At 37.8% G+C, this 21,656-nt stretch overlaps 1 protein-coding gene across 1 annotated transcript; it reads right to left on the reverse strand.

Moving 5' to 3' along the window:
* Positions 1-7,865: 7,865 nt before the first annotated feature.
* On the reverse strand, positions 7,866-16,254 carry LOC141325882 (sine oculis-binding protein homolog A-like). The gene is made up of 3 exons (XM_073834609.1): positions 16,171-16,254; positions 15,947-16,030; positions 7,866-9,899 (listed from the first exon to the last, which is right to left on the reverse strand). The coding sequence occupies exons 1-3, from the start codon at positions 16,252-16,254 to the stop codon at positions 7,866-7,868; spliced, it is 2,202 nt and encodes a 733-aa protein (XP_073690710.1).
* Positions 16,255-21,656: the final 5,402 nt, after the last annotated feature.

Raw genomic sequence — 21,656 nt, forward strand, 5'->3', positions numbered from 1 at the left:
GCATAATTCCGGCTGTTGACAAAGCCGTCCTCATAATACCGCCCACAGGAATGATGGGAAAAAAAACATTTCTTACATGGCTACAGGAGTGTCGTGATATTACTGACCCCTTTGTCACATACTAGATGTTAAAAACTCACATCTAAGCTGCCTCTCGCTTTTCCAGTTCTCTTGATTTTACATCATTACAGTAGAGCTGACGTTGCTGTGATTGTTGTTCAGGTTGAGTTGTATAACACTGCTCGATGAGGGATGCACTGATTGATTGGTTTCGCTGGTATTTAAATTGGGGTGTATGGGTTTCTGCGTCTCCATCTTGGTTCTGTGCGTGTGGCCACAGAAGTGCTCATGTTCCCCCCGTCTGATTAAACAGAAGCCCTCCAAACATTTAGAACGACTAATTTTGGTGAATGAAAAAGCCAAGTGCTTTTTCTGTATCCAGCCTCAGGGCTGAAAGACAGTTTGGCCACTAAAACAGGCGCCTCTCTAGAAGATCCTTTGAAACGCTCTTGGATTACAGTATTGCACTCAAGCTCTATGGTTTGTTATTTCAGTTCATTTTAACTCATTGTATCTCATCTGTCCTTTGAGCTTGCTGACAGAACACTTCACTTCCCTCTAGTGGACTAATGTTGCCATGTCCTTTCATTATAAGCAACCTTGGGCCTTTTTTTAATGAAGTTGCTTATAAATATGGGTTGCATTGTTTTATTTTTTTTGACCCCAATGACATGAAATTGTGACCTGACTACTAGCAGCAGTTGTTAAATCTCCCAGACTCTATGTTTATCTCCCATGTTTTTGTTGTTTTTCATATAAAAATTAATTTTTTAGACTTACACTACCTTTCCAAAGTTTGAGGTCAATGAGATTTTTTTTTAAATCCATTAAATTGATCATAAGTGACAGTAACAATATTTAAAATGTTACATAATATTTCTTTCAAATGAATTCTGTTCTTTTGAACTTTGCACTCATCAAAGAATCCTGAAAAAATCCCCCAAAATATTAGTATCACAACGGTTTTCAACATTCACAACAAGAAATCATTCTTGAGCACCAAATCAAAATATTAGACTGATTTCTGAAGGATCATGTGACACTAAAGACTGGAAAAATAGTTACTGAAAATTCCGCTTTGTCAATTTCACAGGAATATCTTACATTTTAAAATGTATTCAAACTAAAATAAAATAAAAATAATATTTCACAACATTACTGTTTTACTGACCTCAAACTTTTGAACGGTAGTGTATTTTGGTGAGACAAATCACTTAACTGTTTTCTTTTTTAGAAAGATCTGGCAACCCTGTAATGGACACACTAGATAGTTCTCACTCTAGAAACTCAGGATCACCATCATGTCATTTAGAAAGCACTGGACAGCAAATCAAATTTATCCTATACAAAGTTTACTGGAAGTTTAATCCAGAAATTATACTGTTTTGTGGTCATTTCTAATAGTTGACACACAGTTTTACAGTGTTTACCATAAGTGCAATGACTATCTCTCCCATACAATGTACACATACACACACAGTGTCTCTCTGTTGTTGTCAAGGACAGCTTCATCTGCTATGTCACACACACACACACACACACACACACACGTACGTTTTTGCTGGTGTCATTGTCTTGTCTGCGTGGGACCGCAGACACTACAACAGTGTTGGGTTTCAGGGCTATATCTGTCCCAGCCCAGTCTGTGCTGCTCCGGTTACAACAGCAAGGTCACACACGCGCACACACACATACACACACAGGGAAGTGAAAAAAATCATATTTCATGTCTGTGAGATAAGCAGTAATGGGTGTTTGGGTGGTGTGTGAAGCTATACGAAGAGTGATTTCAGTAAGACATGACCTTAAATTGTCCTTCATGCATGCTATTAATTAACATAAACAGCTGTAACCGCTTCTTTTAAGAACACATTATTATAGAGGAAGTAAGTTTGAAAATGGGAAAAAATTGTATAGGATAGAGAGAATCATTTTATCTGTCTCGATGAACAGATGTCCTCTTTTTTTCAGGACATCTGGATATCAGATTTAAAAAATATTTTTTGACTTTTTGCAAAGACATATGGAAGCCTGTTTCCACCACTGAATTTAAAACAAAAAAGTTTTTGAGACTTTTTTGTGAGACATAAACTCGCTGTTGTGAGTTAAAAAGTCATAATTGCGTGATATAAACTCACACATGCAAAGTCAGAATTGTGAGATATAAACTCAGAATTGCAAGTTATAAACTTTAGACTTTTAGTTATAGACTATTTTCTTGCAAATGCGAGATTAAATCTTTTGATTCTGACTTTTTTCTAGCAACCGTGACTTTTCTCAGAATTGTGAGATATAACCTCGAAATTGCGAGGTTATAAAGTCCAGTTTTCAGGGAAAAAAAGAGTGAGTTTATATTTCACAATTTTGACTTAATAGCTTGCAATTGCATGTTATAAAGTCAGAATTGCGCGATATAAGCAATTCAGAGAAATGAAGTCACATTTGCGAGATATAAACTCAGAATTGTGAGTTAAAAAAAATAGTGAGATAAAAAGTTGCAATTACCTTTTTTATATTTTATACCTTACTGTTGCTATGTCCGACAAGCCATGCTGCTCTCACGCCACACATGTTCTCACAAAGTGAAAAATTCATCGCGGAACAATGAGGAAACTAACAACGCGCCAACAGACAAGACAAAGCAGGTTACTTTAGGTATGAAACAAAGTCTCAGCTTTCAAATTTTAGCATTTCTTAAGAAATTCAAACAATATGTGGCTCTCTAATGTGTTGTGACATCGCTGTAGCGCCTCAGTTAAAGCGGGAACCGACAATCTCTTACACTTTACTACTATTTATAGCATAAAAAAACATGAATGAACAGCAGAAGGTAGCTTGTCTCTGTAGTGAAAATACATCAATACGCATCATTTTTCAAATTCAAGTCCACCAGCGTTAATCTACTCTGCGTCTGGTATGTTTGTCAGACAAAAATGGCAGATTTCGGTGTTATGATTGGTCTTATCGCCTGTGAAAATCCCTGCGAAGGGTCATCTGTGACTCTTATGTTTCCCAATTGTAATTTTAAATCTCTTAATGTGATTGTGTTTCACCATTTCAGTTTTGATTTGGCTAAATTGCTACTTTATATCTTACAAAGCAGACTTTATTTCTTGCAGTTGAGACATTTTATTTCATAATTGCAACTTTATCTTGCATTGAGACTTTGTATCTTACAGTGTGACTTATGTTGTTGCTTAAACTTTCCCACAATTACATTTTTTACTCTGAGGTGGAAAAAGGCTTCTATAGGTAGTGTTCACTATGGCATGTTTAAAATACTAACTTTACTAAATACTAATTATGAAGAGAATAAGTGAAAACAAATAAGAAGGGAGAAGTAAAAAGGCTGAGTATGAAAGAAGAGGAGGAGAGAGAGGGAAAAAGCGAGGAAATTCGAGTCAATAATGAGAGCGACATATGATGCTGTTGCTGGCTCCTCACAACCAATCCAGACATGTAATGTGCGTTTGGTTGTGCCGCACACACAGTATCAAGATTCCCAGATCAACACTGAGATTCACTGTTTCTCCCATAAACCCACACACACACACACACACATCAAACACAGGGAATGAGCGTATACATTGTGTGTGTTTATGCTTCTCTGACATTTTTCCCCTTTTATCAATCTGCTCTCTGTAACACCTCCATCCAGACGGAGGGTCAGCCAGCCGTATCAGCACTGACAAAATAAATCTGACACAGGAATGTGTGTGTGTCTGTGTGTGTGTGTGTGTGTGTGTTTAAATTTGACACTGGAATGAGACTCCGCAACATACGAACCCCAGAGAGAAATCCAGTCCTTACTCTAACCAGTCACAATTAGACCTCTGAGCCTACTCTTAAAAAAATATACCACTGTGAAACTGAATCTTGCTGCAAAAAGTACAGAGGGATAGGGTAGGATTCCACTCTTCTTTGTACACCGTCCAGGAGCAGAGAGAAAAAAAACAGAGGGGAAAAGAGGGACAGAGAAAAGTGGTGAAGGTTGAAGGGGAGATTTGGGTCAGTGTTGGCCAGTTAAAAAAATGAATTTAAAAACAGAAAAAAACAAATAAAACAATAAAGAAAGCAAAATAAAAAGTAAATGAAAAACAAAAATAAAATAAAAAGTACATCAAAGTAAATGAAGCAAAGAAAACAAATAATTAAAACTAATTTAAAAACTGATGTATTTTCTGATTTTTTTTCCATCCTCCTTGTGTTTTCCAACAAATTGACAAATTTTTGACTTGAATTTTAGACCTTCTCCCAAAATAAATTGGCAAACTGTAATGTTTTGTCAAACTGAACTCTATATTGGACAGAAATCTGATACACCTTCTCCCACTTTCACACACACATACACGCTTGGCTTTAGGGTTCACTCGTCCACTTTAGTCAAAACAAATAACCTATGGACACAGGTGCTAACCATGCATTCAACTCTTACAGTACTCTGTGTAACTAAAATCATTTTGGCTCAATGTCCACCTAACCAACCCGGCCTACCTTTAAGCAAAATGTTCTTGGCATATTGTGTTAAGTGAACTCTACACTGAGGCACCTTGGAACTAACTGAAACCTTTCCTGTAACCATAGCTGGAAAGGAAGTAATGAACATAATTTAGCACTGATTGGGATTTGGCGAAAAGAGAAAGCATAAAAAAAAAAACTCAAGAATGCACCCTTGACACCAGCTCACAGCTGCCCGAGACACTTACTGACCTCTCCACCGGTTTTGATTGTACTCTCGATAGGAAACCCAGGAGGGATTTTTCTTAAATAAGAGCACCGCAATAAGATGGATACTGATAGAAATAATGAGAAATCCAACCCAAATGCCCCTGTGGACACTGATTTCCATCTGAGCCATCTGATACATCAGGACAGAGTGTACACAACCCACCAGCAGTGTTAGACCGACTCTTCGCTGAGGCGTGCGGCGTGGCAATGAGCGCGTGCGATTGAACAGACTGGGTGGGACAGTCTCCAAGCCAATGGCCGCAAAGCTAGCAGCCATTTTAACAGTTCGCCAAAATGCCTGGTGAGGCCTGTACCCTGTAATCCTCAATCAAATCAGTGAGTTTCATTGCACAATAAACCAGCAAACAATCCACAAACACTGTTCTCCAGTAGTGCAGACTACTTATCTTCTAGTTTTCTTCTCCAACGATGGATGGGTTTCCAGCTTCTTCCCAGGGATGAAATGAAAGTTCATTCCATCCTTCTTTTTTTGCACTCCCTCCAGGGTGTGTACGTTTCTCACTTCCTGTCTTTTTTGGTGTCCAGTTCCGGAACACCTCTCCCTCAGAAAGGAGAGAAAGGAAAGAGTTTAAGAAAGAGTACAGAGTGTTTTGCTGGTGTTGCAGATACTGATATACGGAAGTGAGGGGGAGAGCGAGAGAAAGATTTGAGAGGAGAGAGCATTCAGAGTTTTCTGTCCATCGTTTAGAGCAGCTCTGCATCTGTATTAGTCTTTTTGAATCAGAAGCATCAGACTCCAAATGCACAGATTAAACTGAGCTTCTTTGAATGCGCACACAAAGCGAAAACTGGTCCATCCATCTGTGGCAGGATTTGACTGGCCCTGTTCCAAATTATAGTTATTCATGAGCACATCTGATTGGCAGCCTGGCAGACCCATTGTGTTTGGCTGAAGCTCCGCCTTCTTGGAAATCTGTATATGTACACTTTAATGCCGCCTCCAACCAGCAGGGGGGAAAGTAGTCTTCTCAACAAGCTGTGGATGGAGGGGTCGAATGGAATATCTCTTTCATCAACAAGTAGACTGAGAACAGACTACGCCTGAAGACGTCGCAGTTGAAGGTCAAACATCACGTCAGATCTACTTCCCAGATTAACACTTTGTGTCAGTCTTTGTTTAGCCGAAAGGGGTGGAGACGGAGCAGACTGCTGCCCAATCCAGATGATCTGTGTGCATTTTATGTCACAACGTGTTTGTGCGGGTTTAGAAAAGTGGAGAAAACAAGGTTGACGTCTTGATTGGCTGGATTGTGGATGAAATCTGTGGACAGCTGATGGTCTCTGCTGCAGTGCAGTCCTCTTTATCCCTTTGGTGAGATGTTGACTTCTATAAGAGAGAGGTGGGAAAAATAAAAGAGGAGTAATGAGTAAATTATTGCATACAGCCTTGTTGGTCTTTTTGATCAGTTTGAATGATTCATGAGACTAAAACATCAATTCAGGAATAATTAAAGAGTTATAAGAGTATTAAAAGGATAGTTCACCCTAAAGTCAAAGGTTTTGTTATCATTTACTCACCCTCATGTCATTCCAAACCTCTCTATGTGAAATAAACAAAGGAGAATTTTTAAAAAATATTCTGGCAAATCAATGAGGACTTGATGACAAAATGATATGTGTTTTTTAGTCAGCAGTAAAGACATTTGTAGATTTATATTTCAAATAAATACTGTTCTTCTGAACTTTCTATTCATCAAATTACCCTGAAAAAATGTATCGCGGGTTCCACAAAAATATTAAGCACCACATCTGTTTTCAACATTGCTAATAATAGAAAGTTTCTAGAGCACCAAAAAAGCATATTTCTGAATGATCATAATGAATTCTGAAAATAAAGTCTGTAATATAATATGTAATATAATAATATTATAATATTTCACAATATTACTGCATTTTCGATCAAATATGTGACCCTGGGCCACAAAACCACTTAAGTAGCATGGGTCAAAATGATCTATTTTTCTTTTATGCCAAAAATCATTAGGATATTAGGTAAAGATCATGTTCCATGAAGATATTTTGTAAATTTCCTACCGTAAATATAGCAAAACTTAATTTGATTAGTAATATGCATTGCTAAGAACTTAATTTGAACCACTTTTAAAGGTGATTTTCTCAATATTTTGCTTTTTTTGCACCCTCAGATTTAATATTTTCAAATAGTTGTATCTCGGCCAAATATTGTCTTGTCCTAACAAGTCATCCATCAGTGGAAAGCTTATTTATTCAGATTTCAGAAAATGAAATTAAACTTATGACTGGTTTTGTGGTCCATTGTCACATATTTTAAATGCAACATTGGTGAGCATCATTCAAATACATATTTTAAACAAAAATGTTAACGTTATACATTAGAATAGTAGTATATGTATATTAGTGAGCTATATAGAAGTATATGAACTTTTATGATACTTTTATAGTGCTTTTCCTTCCTTTTGAAGTTAGAAAGCACTAGTTCAACATTTAATTGTATAGAAAAGAGAGACAAAGCACTCATTCATGTTTCACAGAATAAAGGAAGCCTGGAAGGTTTGGTGCAACCTGGGGGTGTGTAAATGAAAATAATTTTTATTTTTGTGAGAACTATTTCTTTAATACAAATGTGCAACTAAGCACAGAAAATGTACAGCATTTATAGTGCTTAATGCAATCTTAAGGCCTTTTCACACCAAGGATGATAACTATAAAGTTAACAACAAAAATATAGTTCTACAAATCATTCTCAATATTGAAGAATAGCAGATCCACACCACAGCTGTAATGTTGAAGGCACAGAGAAACAATATCTTTGGAATCAATTTCAGAACATTTTTTCTGGCTAATTGAGGATAAAAACGTTGGCAGCCAATAAGAATTAATCCTGTTATAATGAGCTCAAGAATTTAAAGTGGCCGACGAGTATGAGCTTAGAATAAACATACAATATTGTCTGCTGGTTTAGACACTAATATAGTTATCGTTCTTGGTGTGAACAGGCATTTAGAGTGAAGGCAGACATACAGTAAATCTTAAGACTAAGAAAGCTGACAAAATCTGATTCTCACCTGTCCTCTATTTCACTTGTTCTGATTGCGGATACGCAGACACCTTCTCTTCAGCGGAGGCTCCATTTCCATTGGAACAGTTCCTGTTAATGGGGCTGTCAAGCCACAGGGCAAAATGGCAGCGGTTTTGTCAGCAGGTTTGGGCACGGGCTGAATGACACAGCCAGGTTTGGGCATTAGGGGCAGAGCGTAGGCATGGTCCTCACCAGATGGGGCATCTTCAGGGCTCTGAGGTTTGTCCTCCCCTGTTACTGCGGTAATGGCAGACTGGTCATTTGAACTTCTCTTACCTGCTGAGTCCCTTTCTGTTGCCAAGCAGCTGTTCTCTTTCAGGTCCTCTCCTTCTAGATCGGCCCCCGCAGGCTCGGCAGTCCTGCGACAGGGGTCCACTAGAGGGCGCTGCTCTAGTGGAGGTGTTCTGATCGAACTCTCTGCTGGAGGCACATTACAGCTCCCATTAACAATCACATTGCAGGGTGTAGCAGAGCCAGGCTCAGTTTTAGCTGTGGTGGTGTTGCTAGAAACAGTGGAGGCGCTGCATGTGATTGGCTGGGAAAGTGGCGGCGTGCCGCTGCAGTAGGACGGGTCGGCACAAGGCAGAGCCACACCAGCCAATGGGCTTCCAGCATTACTGTCTCTATGGTTATCTTCTATTGTACTTGTGCTAGTACCGGGCGACCCATTCACCTCAGGTTCACTCAAAACTGCAGGTGGCGGGCTTAACCCGGGTTCTGCTTTTACCTGCACACAGGTTACAGCCCTCTGGATAACTAGCTGTTGTCGGGAGCGACGACTGGTTGTTAAATCAATAACTCCATCTGCTGGTGTGTCTTTGTGGGAGTGTCCAGAGCTTCCGTTACCAGAGTTTTCTGTTTTAACCATCAGCTCTGCCACGTTTGTCCTGCCCTGCTCCGTTGGTTTGGAAAATCCTGGCGAAAGTGTATCTGAGGTGGGAGGGGCTTGCTGAAAGTCCCTCCCCTCCCCTCTGGAGGTGCTTTGAGAAAACGGTGGCGGTGCTTTTGAATCACTCTGCTCCCTTGTAACATTTGGAAGCATTCCATCATTTCCTGGACGGTCACCAGAAGCTTGCGGACTGAATGGTATGGGCACTGGAATAGGTATGGGGACTGGTAATGGCACAATCACTGGATAGGGCACTAATAATGTTGGTGGTGGCACTAAGGGGGCCAGAGAAGGTATGCCAATATTCATAATGGGTGGAACTGGGATATGTCCAGCTGGCATCATGTTAACTGGGGGGAAAGGCAAGCCTGGCATGTGGCCACCGGGATGAGGAGGCATCATACCCGGAGGGTTCCCAGAAAGGGTCGGGGTGGAGGATGGGTGTATGTGGGGGGATAGGAGCGGGCGGTGCATGGGGCTTGATGGAGGACCCAAAGTCCGAGGAGGTGGTGGTGGCCCAATGCCAGGAATCATGGGATTGGAATGAGGGCTGCCTGGGGGACGTAGGAACGGAGGGCGAATCTGGTGCATCATCTGGTGCTCCATAAAGAGAGGGAGGGGAACTGGGCCACGGGGTGTCATGACCATCGGCGGGCTGCCGGGTGGCACACCCAGAGCTGGATGTAAACCTGCGATAGGTGGTGGATGAGGTGGTAACGCGGAGCTTTCGTGTGGCCGTGGTGTAGGGATTTTCGTAGATGATGATGACGAGGATGATGAAGACGATGAGGAACACACAGTTCCGGTTTCAGATGGTGACCCCGAGGTGGATCCAGAAGGTCCGGCTACAGTAGTGGGACCCCCTGGTGAAGGTGCCTTGCGACTGCGGAGCTCGCTTAGAGGCGCACTCCAGGACTCAGGTGTAAGGAGCTGTACACCCGCCACGCTCTCTGATTTCGTATCACTCGTAGGGAGTGGAGGGTTACACAACCCCCCTGGTAGTGCGGCCTGAGTCTCTTTATAGAATATGTCCATTTTATACTGGTTTAGACACTTTGCACTGCAGAACTGGAGCCGTCGTTCACCCGCTCCGAAATCCAGGTATTCCTTAGTGTGGCGGATGTGTTTGCACCAATCGCAGACCTGTAACATGAACAATCGCAAAGTGAACAACATAAACTAGAGATTTAAAGGGATAGTTTACTCAAAAATTAATATTCTGTCATTAATTACGGGTTTGGAAAGACATGAGGGTGAGTAATTAATGTCAGAATTTTTTTTTTGGGGGGGGGGGGTGAACTCTCCCTTTAATTCTTCACAATGTCTATATCAAGGCATACAAATTCTAATCCAAACACACTCCCTGGACTAAGACGTCATTAAAGGAGTATGGCTGTCCTTCTCTAGGACTTACAGCCTGATGACACACAGTGTGTGAAGATTATGTGTGTGTTGTGTAAAGTGTCAGATCTATGTAAGATTAGGGTTTTAGGGAATTACAGAATTGGCAAAAAATATAACAATCCAAGTGTAAAGAAAAACGTGGTTTATGTCATGAAATATTAAAATCAAATCGAGCTCTTAGATGATCATCTTTCTCAGAAATAATAGTGTATAATGAAAATACAATAGTATAATATAAAAATATATTTTAAAAATGTATAAAGCAATTAAACATTTAAAATAAATAAATGTTCCATACAAATAATGTAACAAAATAATAAATCTAATAATGCTAAAAGGGGTGTTTATAGCGTGTTTCTCTGATTATTGTTCTCTAACTCATCCTAACACATTGGTTTTCCGTATTTTTGACACATACATCCTCACACACAGACACACTCATTACAAGATGTCAGGAGTCAGCTGCCCAAGGCAAGCTGCAGGGTCAAACTCTGACAGCCACGACTAAAAGGTTTTCCCTTCAAGGGGCAATTATGCATGTGGTTTGTGAGTGTGTATGCAGGTGACACTAACTGAGAAAGACAGTGACAACAGACTGAGATAGACAGGAACGAGGGGCTTATATCTGTGAGACAGAAAATGTGGTTTATGTGTGCATGTAAGAGTAAGACAGCATAGGGGGAACTCTGGGTAATTAAGGACATGATGTGTACTGCTAACACAAAGAATAATTTAACAGGGGAGGTAGACAGGCCAAACCATAGAAAGTTGAACATTGACATAACTATCCTATAAAAAAGAAATACTACTAAATGATTGAACACTGCCTCTGTCTTGCTCTTTTTCTCTGACACTTTTTCTGCCAAGATAGTTTTGTCTGTCCAACCACTCAACAAAACTGTCTTGGCTGATAGGGCTGTCACTCTACAGAGAGGAGGTCAGTCAAAATAGTTGAGTGCAGAAAATTTGCCTCAGGCCTGGCGAGTAGAATACATAGAAAGAGATTTGCAAACATTGGCTTGTCATAAAGACAGACAGGTAGACAAAGACAGACCTGGCAACACAAGTAACTGCACACAGAAGGGGGAATTCACAAAGAAAGAATTCCGTTGTTTATTTGCATGCACGGTTTTAGTTGTTTTAGCTCCCAGTTCGCTAACAGATTTATGCAAATTCAATAATAGTCCAAACACAGCCAAATATTTGTGAAATTCTCCATTTTGTGAATCACTCGTTGAGTGCTAGCTTGTGGTATAATAATTATTTTTTGTATCTATAATAAGCCAAATTAACATAGAAAGGAGGCACGCTTCACGCTAAAATACTGTTTTACACTTTTACACACCTTAATCTACACACAAGCTGAACACAATGGAAATCCAATAGCTACAAAGCCCAATACGTGCTTCTGTTGATATGTGTTGTGTCCAAATGTGTGTACTGTTTACTAATGCATTGGCAATTTAAAACTTTGATTATAATGCCAATACTGCTTTTGAATCTGAATCTGAATATGATTTGCCTCAGGCCTGCCTGAGCAGACTGCAGAGACAGAGATTTCTCTTAAGACTAGTGAATTGACTGCCAAAGCCAGAATCCCACTGAAGATAATGAAGGCATTTATCATATGCCACTACTGTCAATGATGGACATTCATCACACGGATAAAGAGAGAGAGAGAGAAGCTGGCTAGAAATAGACACACTTGCATACATATTCACACAGCAAGGTAACACAAGTCTACTTCCAAGACCTAAAGTATTTTCTTAACCAGTTCACCCAAAAATGAAAATTCTGTCATTAATTACTCACCCTCATGTTGTTCCAAACTCATGCATAGACAGCAACACAGCTGACATGTTCAAGGCCCAGAAAGGTAGTAAGGACATCATTAAAACAGTTCATGTGACATCAGTGGTTCAACTGTAATGTTATGAAGCTATGAGAATTTTTTTGTGAAAACAAAAACAAAAATAACGACTTTATTCAATTACTTCTTCTCTTCCCTGTCAGTCTCGGATTTCATTAAAAATATCTTAATTTGCGTTCTGAATATGAACGAAGGTCATACAGTTTTAGAACCACATGAGGGTGAGTAATTAATGACAGAATTTTCATTTTTTAGGTGAATTATCTCTTTAAAAAAACCTACACATCTTACATTAGGTAACTGCATAAAATAAGACTTCTTTTTAAAGAATATAATTTATATATATAATTTACAGTTGAAGTCAAAAGTTTAGAATCTGCTAAATGTTAATTATTCTACCAAAATAAGAGGGATACAAAATGCGTTTTTTTTTTATTTAGTACTGACCTGAAAAAGGTATTTCACATAAAAGATGTTTACATATAGTCCACAAGAGAAAATAATACTTAAATTTATAAAAACATTTTCATATTTGATTCTTAGTACTGTGTTGTTAACTGAATGATCCACAGCTGTTTTTGTTTTGTTTTTTTGTTTAGTGATAGTTGTTCATGAGTTCCTTGTTTGTCCTGAACAGTTAAACTGCCCACTGTATTTGAACCCTTTCCAACAATGACTATATGATTTTGAGATCCATCTTTTCCCCTAAGGACAACTGAGGGACTCATATGCAACTATTACAGAAGGTTTGAATGCTCACTGATGCTCCAGAAGGAAAAATTATGCATTAAAAGCCAGGGGTGTCAACTTTTGTACAGAATATGTACATTTTTCTTATTTTGCCTAAATATCATATTATTTTCATTTAGCATTGCCCATTCAGAAGCTAAAAAGATACTTACATGTTCCCCAGAAGACAAAATAAGTTAAATTTACTCTTTATCTTTAAATTCTAAAAGTTTTCACCCCCCTTAATGCTTTGTTTTTCCTTCTGAAGCATCAGTGAGTGTTTGAACCTTCTGTAATAGTTGCAAATTGGTCCCTCAGTTGTCCTCAGTGTGAAAAGATGGATTTCAAAATCATACAGTCATTGTTGGAAAGCGTTCAAATACACAAAAATGCTAAAAACCCAAATAATTTGTGGGATCTGAAGGATTTTTCTGAAGAACAGCAAGCAGTTTAACTGTTCAGGACAAACAAGGGACTCATGAACAACTAACAAACAAAAAAACACAGCTATGGATCCTTCAGGTAACAAACTATTAAGAATAAATGTAGGTGTATGTAAACTTTTGAACAGGATATTTTCTTTTGTGGACTATATGTAAACATATTTTATGTTTAATATTTTATTTAGGTCAGTACTAAATTAAAAAAAACATGCATTTTGTATGATCCCTCTAATTTTGGTAAAATAACTTTTGCAGATTCTGCAAGGTGTATGTAAACATTTGACTTAAACTGTATATATGTCTTTTTATATTACTTTTGCTTCTTTAAGGATGTTTAGATCATTTTACTGTAAAATACTGATTAATAAATGCATTTTTAGTATAAGAATCCATTTAGAACAAATCAAAAGAGTTGAATATGATTCATTAGGGATGTACATCTGATTTTGAATCAGTCATCTAATCTTTAGCACATTACTTCAATTGGTTTGATATGAAAGAAGCTGGCTGCCGCAGGATGATGTGGAGGAAAATACGGCTGACAGACAGCACTCATTCATGAAATCAATGTGATTTTCTAATGAAGCCTCCGCTCTGTTTCAAATGCGGGAGCTCTGACCATGCCAGTTAACATGCACAAACCAGCTCGAGGCGTGCCTGGATATTCTCAATTATAAATGATTTTCATATTTCCTGAGTTTAAAAAGCGAGACAGATGGAGACCACTTAACGAGTCATGGCGCTCTAAGAGAAATTTTACTGCACATTACCCTAATGGACTTCTTTTCTCTCTCGGTCGCTCTCTCTCTTTCTCAATCCACTGTCTCTCTCTTTCTCTTAATCTTTCACTCACTCTTATTTTGCTTCGCTCTCTCTCTCTCTAACATGGTTGAGAGGTAATTACTGTCATTTACTTCTGCTGTGGCCGTTAAGCCGATGTCCGTGACCATGCTGCGAGTAGCTGTACGTTCCTTTACTGTAATTACCTGCTAACGTACGGCTGCCAACTCAACGTTAGAGAGGAAGTTTCTGTGCTAATGCTTTTCTTTTCCCATCACACACACCCTCTGACCCCAGAATGTGTCTGTTCTCGACCAGCCATATGCTGATTTCATACACGCGCACACACCTACTCACACATGCACATACCCCACTTGTCCATTCATGTGGAAAACAGTAACATTCAATGCAGAATGACAATGTTTAAACAAAAACATGAAATATGAAATGCCAGAAAGACATAACAAACTGTTTCTACAGCTAATAAAGCAGATAAGCAGAACATCTCATGATCTAATCTTTAGTTAACAGTGCAGGTGTGTGATTTGACCAGTCTTGTATCAAGTGCCAAGTCTTTAAGAATTTAGGGAGGAATTTATGGGTGATATTTCACCCCAAAATAAAACAACCAAAATAAGAAGGCTCATCATTGTAAAAAAATGACAATGATTAGGTTTTTATTAATAGTAATACATTTCATAAAACTTATGGATATGATATGTTATATATATGCAGTTGAAGTCAAAAGTTTACATACACCTTGCATTTTATCAAAATAAGACGGATCATACAAAATGCATGTTATTTTTTTATTTAGTACTGACCTGAGGTGGATAGAATATGTTTACATATAGTCCACAAGATACTGTGTTGTTACCTGAATGATCTACAAATTCTGTGGTTTTTCAGCATTTTTGTGTATTTGAACTCTTTCCAACAATGACTCTATGATTTTGAGATCCATCTTTTCACACTGAGGACACATCACCCAACTATTACAGATGATTTAAATGCTCACTGATGTTCCAGAAGGAAAAACGATCTTGTAGGATCCAAGGGTGTAAACTTTTGAACAAAATGAAAATGTGTACATTTTTTCGTATTTTGCCTGAATATCTTTTTTTTTTTTCGATTCTGTATTGCCCTTCGGGAGCTACAAAAGATACTTTTCCCAGAAGACAAAATAAATGAAATTTACCCAGATTTTCACCCCCAGCTCTTAATGCATTGTTTCCTTCTGAAGCATCAGTGAGCCTTTAAACCTTCTGCAATAGTCCATAAATTTACCTCTATGTGAAACGATGGATCTTATAAACATACAGTCATTGATGGAAATGGTTCAAAATGCATGGAAATGCTGAAAAATCACAGAATTTGTGGCACCTGAAGGGTTTTTGTAAAGAACAGCAGGCAGTTTAACTATTCAGGACAAACAAGGGACTCATAAACAACTATACAAAAAAACACAGCTGTGGTTCATTCAGATAACAACACAGTATCAAGAATCAAGTGTATGTAAACTTTAGAATGGGGTCATTTTTATAAATTATATTCTCTTGTGGACTATATGTAAATTTCTTTTATGTGAAATATCTTATTCAAGGTCAGTACTAAATAAAAAAATAACATGCATTTTGTATGATCACTCTTATTTTGGTAAAGTGATTAACATTTAGCAGATTCTGCAAGGTGTATGTAAACTTTTGACTTTAACTGTAGGTACAACATCAACTAATTTGTGATATTAGATATTTTAGGCTTTTGTTTAGACATAAATCTTAAAAATAATGTTACATATGGTATATCAAAACCTATTTTAGAACATACAAGACAGAATTAAGACTTAAGACTTTAAGACATGGTCACAATCACACAGTCTTTCTAAAATCGAAATCATCTTAATCAATATGCATATGCTGTTTCTACATCTCTAATTTTGGGGTGTTAAATGGTTTATATCTTACAAGCACATCGCTGTTTGTCTTGAGGACAAGTCTGGGCGTGTCTTTGGACAAGCTGTGGTGCGGAACGCCCTCCTCCTCTCTGGCCTAAAGGAAAAACATAATGTCCCTTTTTATGCATGGCCAAAACTGAAAATAAACACACACATAACAGATGTAGAAAAGAAAGAAGGAATGATGTGAATGAGGAAATGGAGTAAGAGAATAAAAAAACATCATGCGCTGACCTGAATAGACACATAGAGAGAAAAGAGACATTCTGTGAGTGTGAGTCTGTCTATGTTGAAATTCTGTAATCCAAGGTTATACATTAGTATGGTAGACTGAAACAAGAACAGTTCTCAATTATATTCGATTCTTTGAAAAATACCTCTCAATTAAAAACTGAAAAAAATAATTCAGAAATATTCTAGAAAATCAAGGGAAGAAAACGGTGCTAAAACCCTCACAGACAAAAAATAAGCTACACTAAAATAAACGAAAAACAAAAAAGAAAATGTTTGTGTATCCTTCATATTTTCAATAGTTTATTCTGTCTCTGAGCTGTCTTGAGTATCTGAATGCCACTGCTGACAAACACCTCACTCACAAAAAACACTGAAGAGCATCAGTTTGCGTACACACACACACACACACACACACACACACACACACTTGTGCCATCTTCTGTCTTTATTTTGTGTAGTGTCTGTGACCCCTCTGGACTTGAGCCAGCTCATTTACATATAGCACTAATGAGGCTGCATACTCTCTAACACACACACAAATGGCATATCCGCAGTCTTAATGACTTGAGGCATGACGGTGCTCTAAGAAATAACCACACACGCCATTCATTTACACTGTGAAGCCTCTTTCATACACACAATCACATAGACGAAGCCACATGCAGACACAAAACTCAGTGAATCTGATGGCTTATTAAGTAACCAAAAACTGCAGAGCTGGATAGCATGTGTATGTGAAGACAACTCTGTGCCTCCGTATTGTAAAACATGCCCCAAATTGCTGCAGTGTGTGTGTGTGTGTGTGTGTGTGTGTGTGTGTGTGCGCGTGTGTGTGTGTTTGTGTTTGTTGTGCCACCTGGGCTTCAGCATTTCAACCACATTTCTGCCAGCCACCATCTGGGCATCACGCAACCCAGCCCAGGTGTTTGCATGTGTGTGTACCTTTTGCACATTGCCAGGTAAAATGTACTTCTCCAAGGACATAGATGGGAACACATATGAGGCACATTCTGGAACACACACACACACACACACACACACAGACTCACATCTATCTATCTATCTGGGGAAAGTATTACAAAATATAACATTGAAAAAAGTGTAGAAATCACTCATTTTTCTTAAAAATCATTGTCCAACAGTGACACCAGTAGGTAAAGTTACAGGGAGAGTCCACTTCTCTCTCAGCGCCCCTGAGCCCATTGAGTTTTAGCAGGCTCCCTAAAGCTTGCAGGGGGTTTGGTGGGGGGTAATTGCAAATGAATAGGGGAAAGTCACATTAGAGGAGGCAATCGTGATATGATTGGATATGATTGGTTGTGTTCAACTGTGATTGGTTCATGCAATAAATCCCGCCTCCTGTGTTTGTACACATTCACAGATCAGTCTGAATGAACAATACAGTGGCTTTAATGGCAAGACTAATTTAAAAAAGTAAGTGACACACTTAGTTATAGCCACTTTGTTACGTCAAAATAAGACTAAAAATGGGATGAAAACATGATCTGTGAGAGTTTTTAGTGAGTGAGTAATCAGCTTAGTGAGTAATCCATTTCTTATGATCCATTTCTGATAGTATAATATAAAAAAATGTTAAAAGTTAGCTATTAAAAAGAATAGCTGAACATAAGGTCACAAATAAAATGCATTGTTTAAATTGTTACTGCCTTGAATTATCTTGCCTCTAAAGGCCAAGACCATAAAGAGACATCAGAAAATTAATCTATTGCTATTTCCCATTTTATTGAGACTCAAATAATTCAATTCAATTCAATTCAATTTTTTTTTTCTCAAAACTTGACTCTTATTTTTGAACAAATGGTTGCAGTTCCTGAACGTTTTGGAATACAGACCTTTTTTTTTTACAGATTTTTTTTTTTAAAAGCAGAAAAAGTTATAGAAGTTTAAGTTTACAGTAAAGATAATGTAATATACAATATTTTATCAAATATGTCAAAATATGTCTAACCAAGTTATGTTCCAAGTTTGAAGTTGATATTATAAAACATTTTGGTTCCTGTGAGATTTTGTTTGGGTACTTTACCACGGTTTTCTTTCAAAATATCACTTCTATTACACAACAGTCACCAAATATGGAACCTTGACTGTCAGATCTTTCCAAAATTGTCAAAATTTCAAAAAGATTTCATTTTCTAAAACACAAGACACTAAATCTCTGAGTCTATATATATATGTATCTTGAATTATACCCTTAAACATGCAACTTATCCCCTGAGATACAAACATTTAGAGACAGATTACAAAAATGTAAGCATTTAATTCATAACATTTCAATGTTTGTATTCCCCAAGATACGTCGCCAATTAAAGGGTTAAAACACTAACTTGATGCTATACATTTTTGGCTTTAATAAATAGAATGTTGATAACATTGTTAATGTAAAAATATAAAATGGAATTGTTTTTTCCTTATTTTTCTTCTTTTCTTATCTATCTGCTGAAAAAAAAAAGTTTTAATTTGTTAAAAAATTGAGAGAGCTCAAGAATCATTTTGGAAGCAGATTTCACTAAATTAACCGAAATCAAATTAATTAGTAAAGCGCCTAAAGATCCATTTACAGCATATATAAAAGGAAGAGGTTTTGTTTTAATGTCATTGGGGATAAAGCAGTCCATTTGTTAGTTGAAATTAACTCATTAACTCTATATAAGCATTTTTCCACTGCTTTGACATGTCGCCCTGGGTGCGTCCGCTAATATGCGAATGGCTTAGTCTGTGTGTGTGTGAGACAGTGATTTGAAAGTGTGTATGTTTGTTCTCCTGGCTAGAAGCTATGAAATAATCACCCTGCACCGTGAGTCACAACGCCATGGCAACAAGACCTGAGGAAGCAGAGGCCCAATGGCTTCAACACTTGCACACACACACACACACACACACACACACACACACACACACACACACACACACACAAAAGAGTTTGTTTCAGAGATAGAGACATTGTACTCCAACGTATCAAATAGAAATGAATAAATAAGTCGCATGTTTGTACGTCCTGCAGTAACTAAGTTACTGGTTATAGATGTACTGTATGCACGTTCTCATTTGTTACGAGTATATTAACGAGATGTGTGTATATAAATCAACATCCCCGTTTACCGGCTGATAATTTACGCTCCGTCAGATTTTAACACTGTAATCAAATTTAACATTTAGGAGAGTTACAATTTCTCCTGACACACACATACACGGGCACACAGTACAGGAGGAAGGCACTGGCAGAATGAAGCATGAATGAACCATTAGATGAAGAAATGAATGGAAAAACTAGAGAAAAGGATGTTGTGGATTTAGAAGTAATGAACTGGTTAAGATCCAACACACATTTCCAATGACTTGGTATTTTCTGTCCTCTAAAATTAAACAGCTAACCCTCACACAAAGACATTATTTAATATGTGTAGTCAGTTGCTTTCCACTCAGACCAGTGACTGTTCCCACAGTGTAGGTGATCTCAGGCTTTACTATGCTTCTTCAGCTTGTACTATCTTTCTGTCTTTCATATTCCCAATGTTTTGTTCTCTCTTCATCTGAGCTGAACATCACTCTGCTGACTCACACCAACATACTGAAGAACATTCACACAAATACACACACACACACACAGCATATGGCCATTCAGTCTACACTCATCTTTTCTCTTGCTCTTATTGGCAGAGCTGCATTTAATTCTGTTTCATTCTGTTTTTATGGCATGAAGCATAAACTGGCCTGACTGTCTGTCTGTGTGTCCATCTTGGCTGTTTAAAAAGGATTGCTTTGCCCAGGTATTCAAGACTGAAGTTCATTTGTAAACATTTTCTTCAATGTGTCTTTTCTCTCACTTTCACGCAAACATTTTTATTGAATTCATTTTGACAATTCTTAGGACACTGGTCATTTCTACAGCAATGATAACACCATGTATTGTGATATACCATGTTACTTAATGATTACATTTTTATTTACTTAAGCAATAAGCAACTCGAGGCCTTGCTGCGATTTTACTATGAGTAAAGATTTCCTATTGTTTTTATAAAATAAAGGCTATAGCAATATGATAAAAGAATAAATGCATCACTTATAATATTCAGAAAAATGTATCTATTGTTTGTTTATCATTTACAATACATGCTTATTTATATTTATATTATACAACCTACACATAGGTGGTGACTAAAATAAAAAAATGAGCTGGTGTAAAAGTCAGTTCAGATCGCTTATTTGCATACCGACGTGGTACGTGTAAAACACTCACTATGTGCAATTACTTTTGCGATATTGTCGTTAAAAAACTATTCTATTAACCGATGTAATGCGACTAAAACGTAATTTTTTCCTCTTGTGGTAAGTTATGACGACCAATGTTGGTAGGTTTATTTTGTAGCCACCACACTAGTCATTATTTTTAATCGAAGGAGACGTGTATCTTTAGCAAAGCAGCATGGAGAGACGCTTCTTATATGCGATACTGGTATAAACACAAGCATTGACTAGAGTGTCTGGGATCAGCTCTGGTGGCCATGTTGGAGCCATAATGCACTGCAGATTGTGTGACCTTTACATATGCAAGTGAGCTATAAATGCAAAAAAAAAAACTATTTCCATTTCAGTTTTGCGAAATATTCCTTTTTAGAATTGCTTAAAAAAACCACCTCATGCAAGCGTAAAAACCTTTTTTTAGGGATGCACCGATCCGAATCGGCCAATCATGCTTGCGCGTTTTGTCAGTAAAGCCGGTTCTGTAATCAGCGGTAAATGCCATCAGGTGCGTGATTTCACGTTGAGCCGTATATACTACACACAGCCGTTGTTTACCGACGAGCTGCGCAAATCCATGTTCATTATCAGTGTGAATGTGCGCAGCTCGTCAGTGAACAACGGCTGTGTGTAGTATATACGGCTCAACGTGAAATCACGCACCTGATGGCATTTACCGCTGATTACAGAACCGGCTTTACTGACAAAACGCGCAAATGATCGGCCGATTCGGATCGGTGCATCCCTACCTTTTTTGCGATATATTGGGTTTTTGGGTAATTTACATGTTTCCATTTTGCGTATTTTCTTAATCGCAATTTCAGTTTGCGCAATTCAAAGGATAATGGAAATGACGTGCTTCAGTAGGCAGCGCTAAAGCCGGTATTGCATTTGCCAGAAATTTGGCAAAATAAAAGCTTGCTGATTTTAGGTTTGAAAATGTTAAAAATTCATATTAACCCCTAAATGCATATTTCGGGTCTTTAGCGAACCGAGACGTCATTTACTACCCTCTCCCTCCTTCATTTTCATGAGTATTCCTCAATCTATTCATTATAAACAATATAAAAGAAAAAAAAGAATATTTGTTTTCAGATTTTTTTTTTTTTTTTTTTTTGTAAAAAGTGTATAGGGTTGCTAGAGACCTGAGGTGTGTAATAGTGTAAGTATATTTTTTGTGCACAAAAATATGTAAATATCTTATGTGTAATTCACCTTTTATTCCT

This window comes from Garra rufa, chromosome 2 (genome assembly GCF_049309525.1).
Source record: "Garra rufa chromosome 2, GarRuf1.0, whole genome shotgun sequence".
NCBI classification, from domain to species: Eukaryota; Metazoa; Chordata; class Actinopteri; order Cypriniformes; family Cyprinidae; genus Garra; species Garra rufa.

What these genes read in the sequence shown, in the direction of transcription:
- LOC141325882 (XM_073834609.1), bottom strand. Translation starts at nt 16,254, where the DNA reads ATGTATAACCTTGGATTACAGAATTTCAACATAGACAGACTCACACTC. An exon ending in CTCTCTATGTGTCTATTCAG is followed by an intron (nt 16,031 to 16,170) that starts GTCAGCGCATGA and finishes TTTTTCCTTTAG; the next exon opens with GCCAGAGAGGAGGAGGGCGT. An exon ending in AGACAAACAGCGATGTGCTT is followed by an intron (nt 9,900 to 15,946) that starts GTAAGATATAAA and finishes TTCATGTTACAG; the next exon opens with GTCTGCGATTGGTGCAAACA.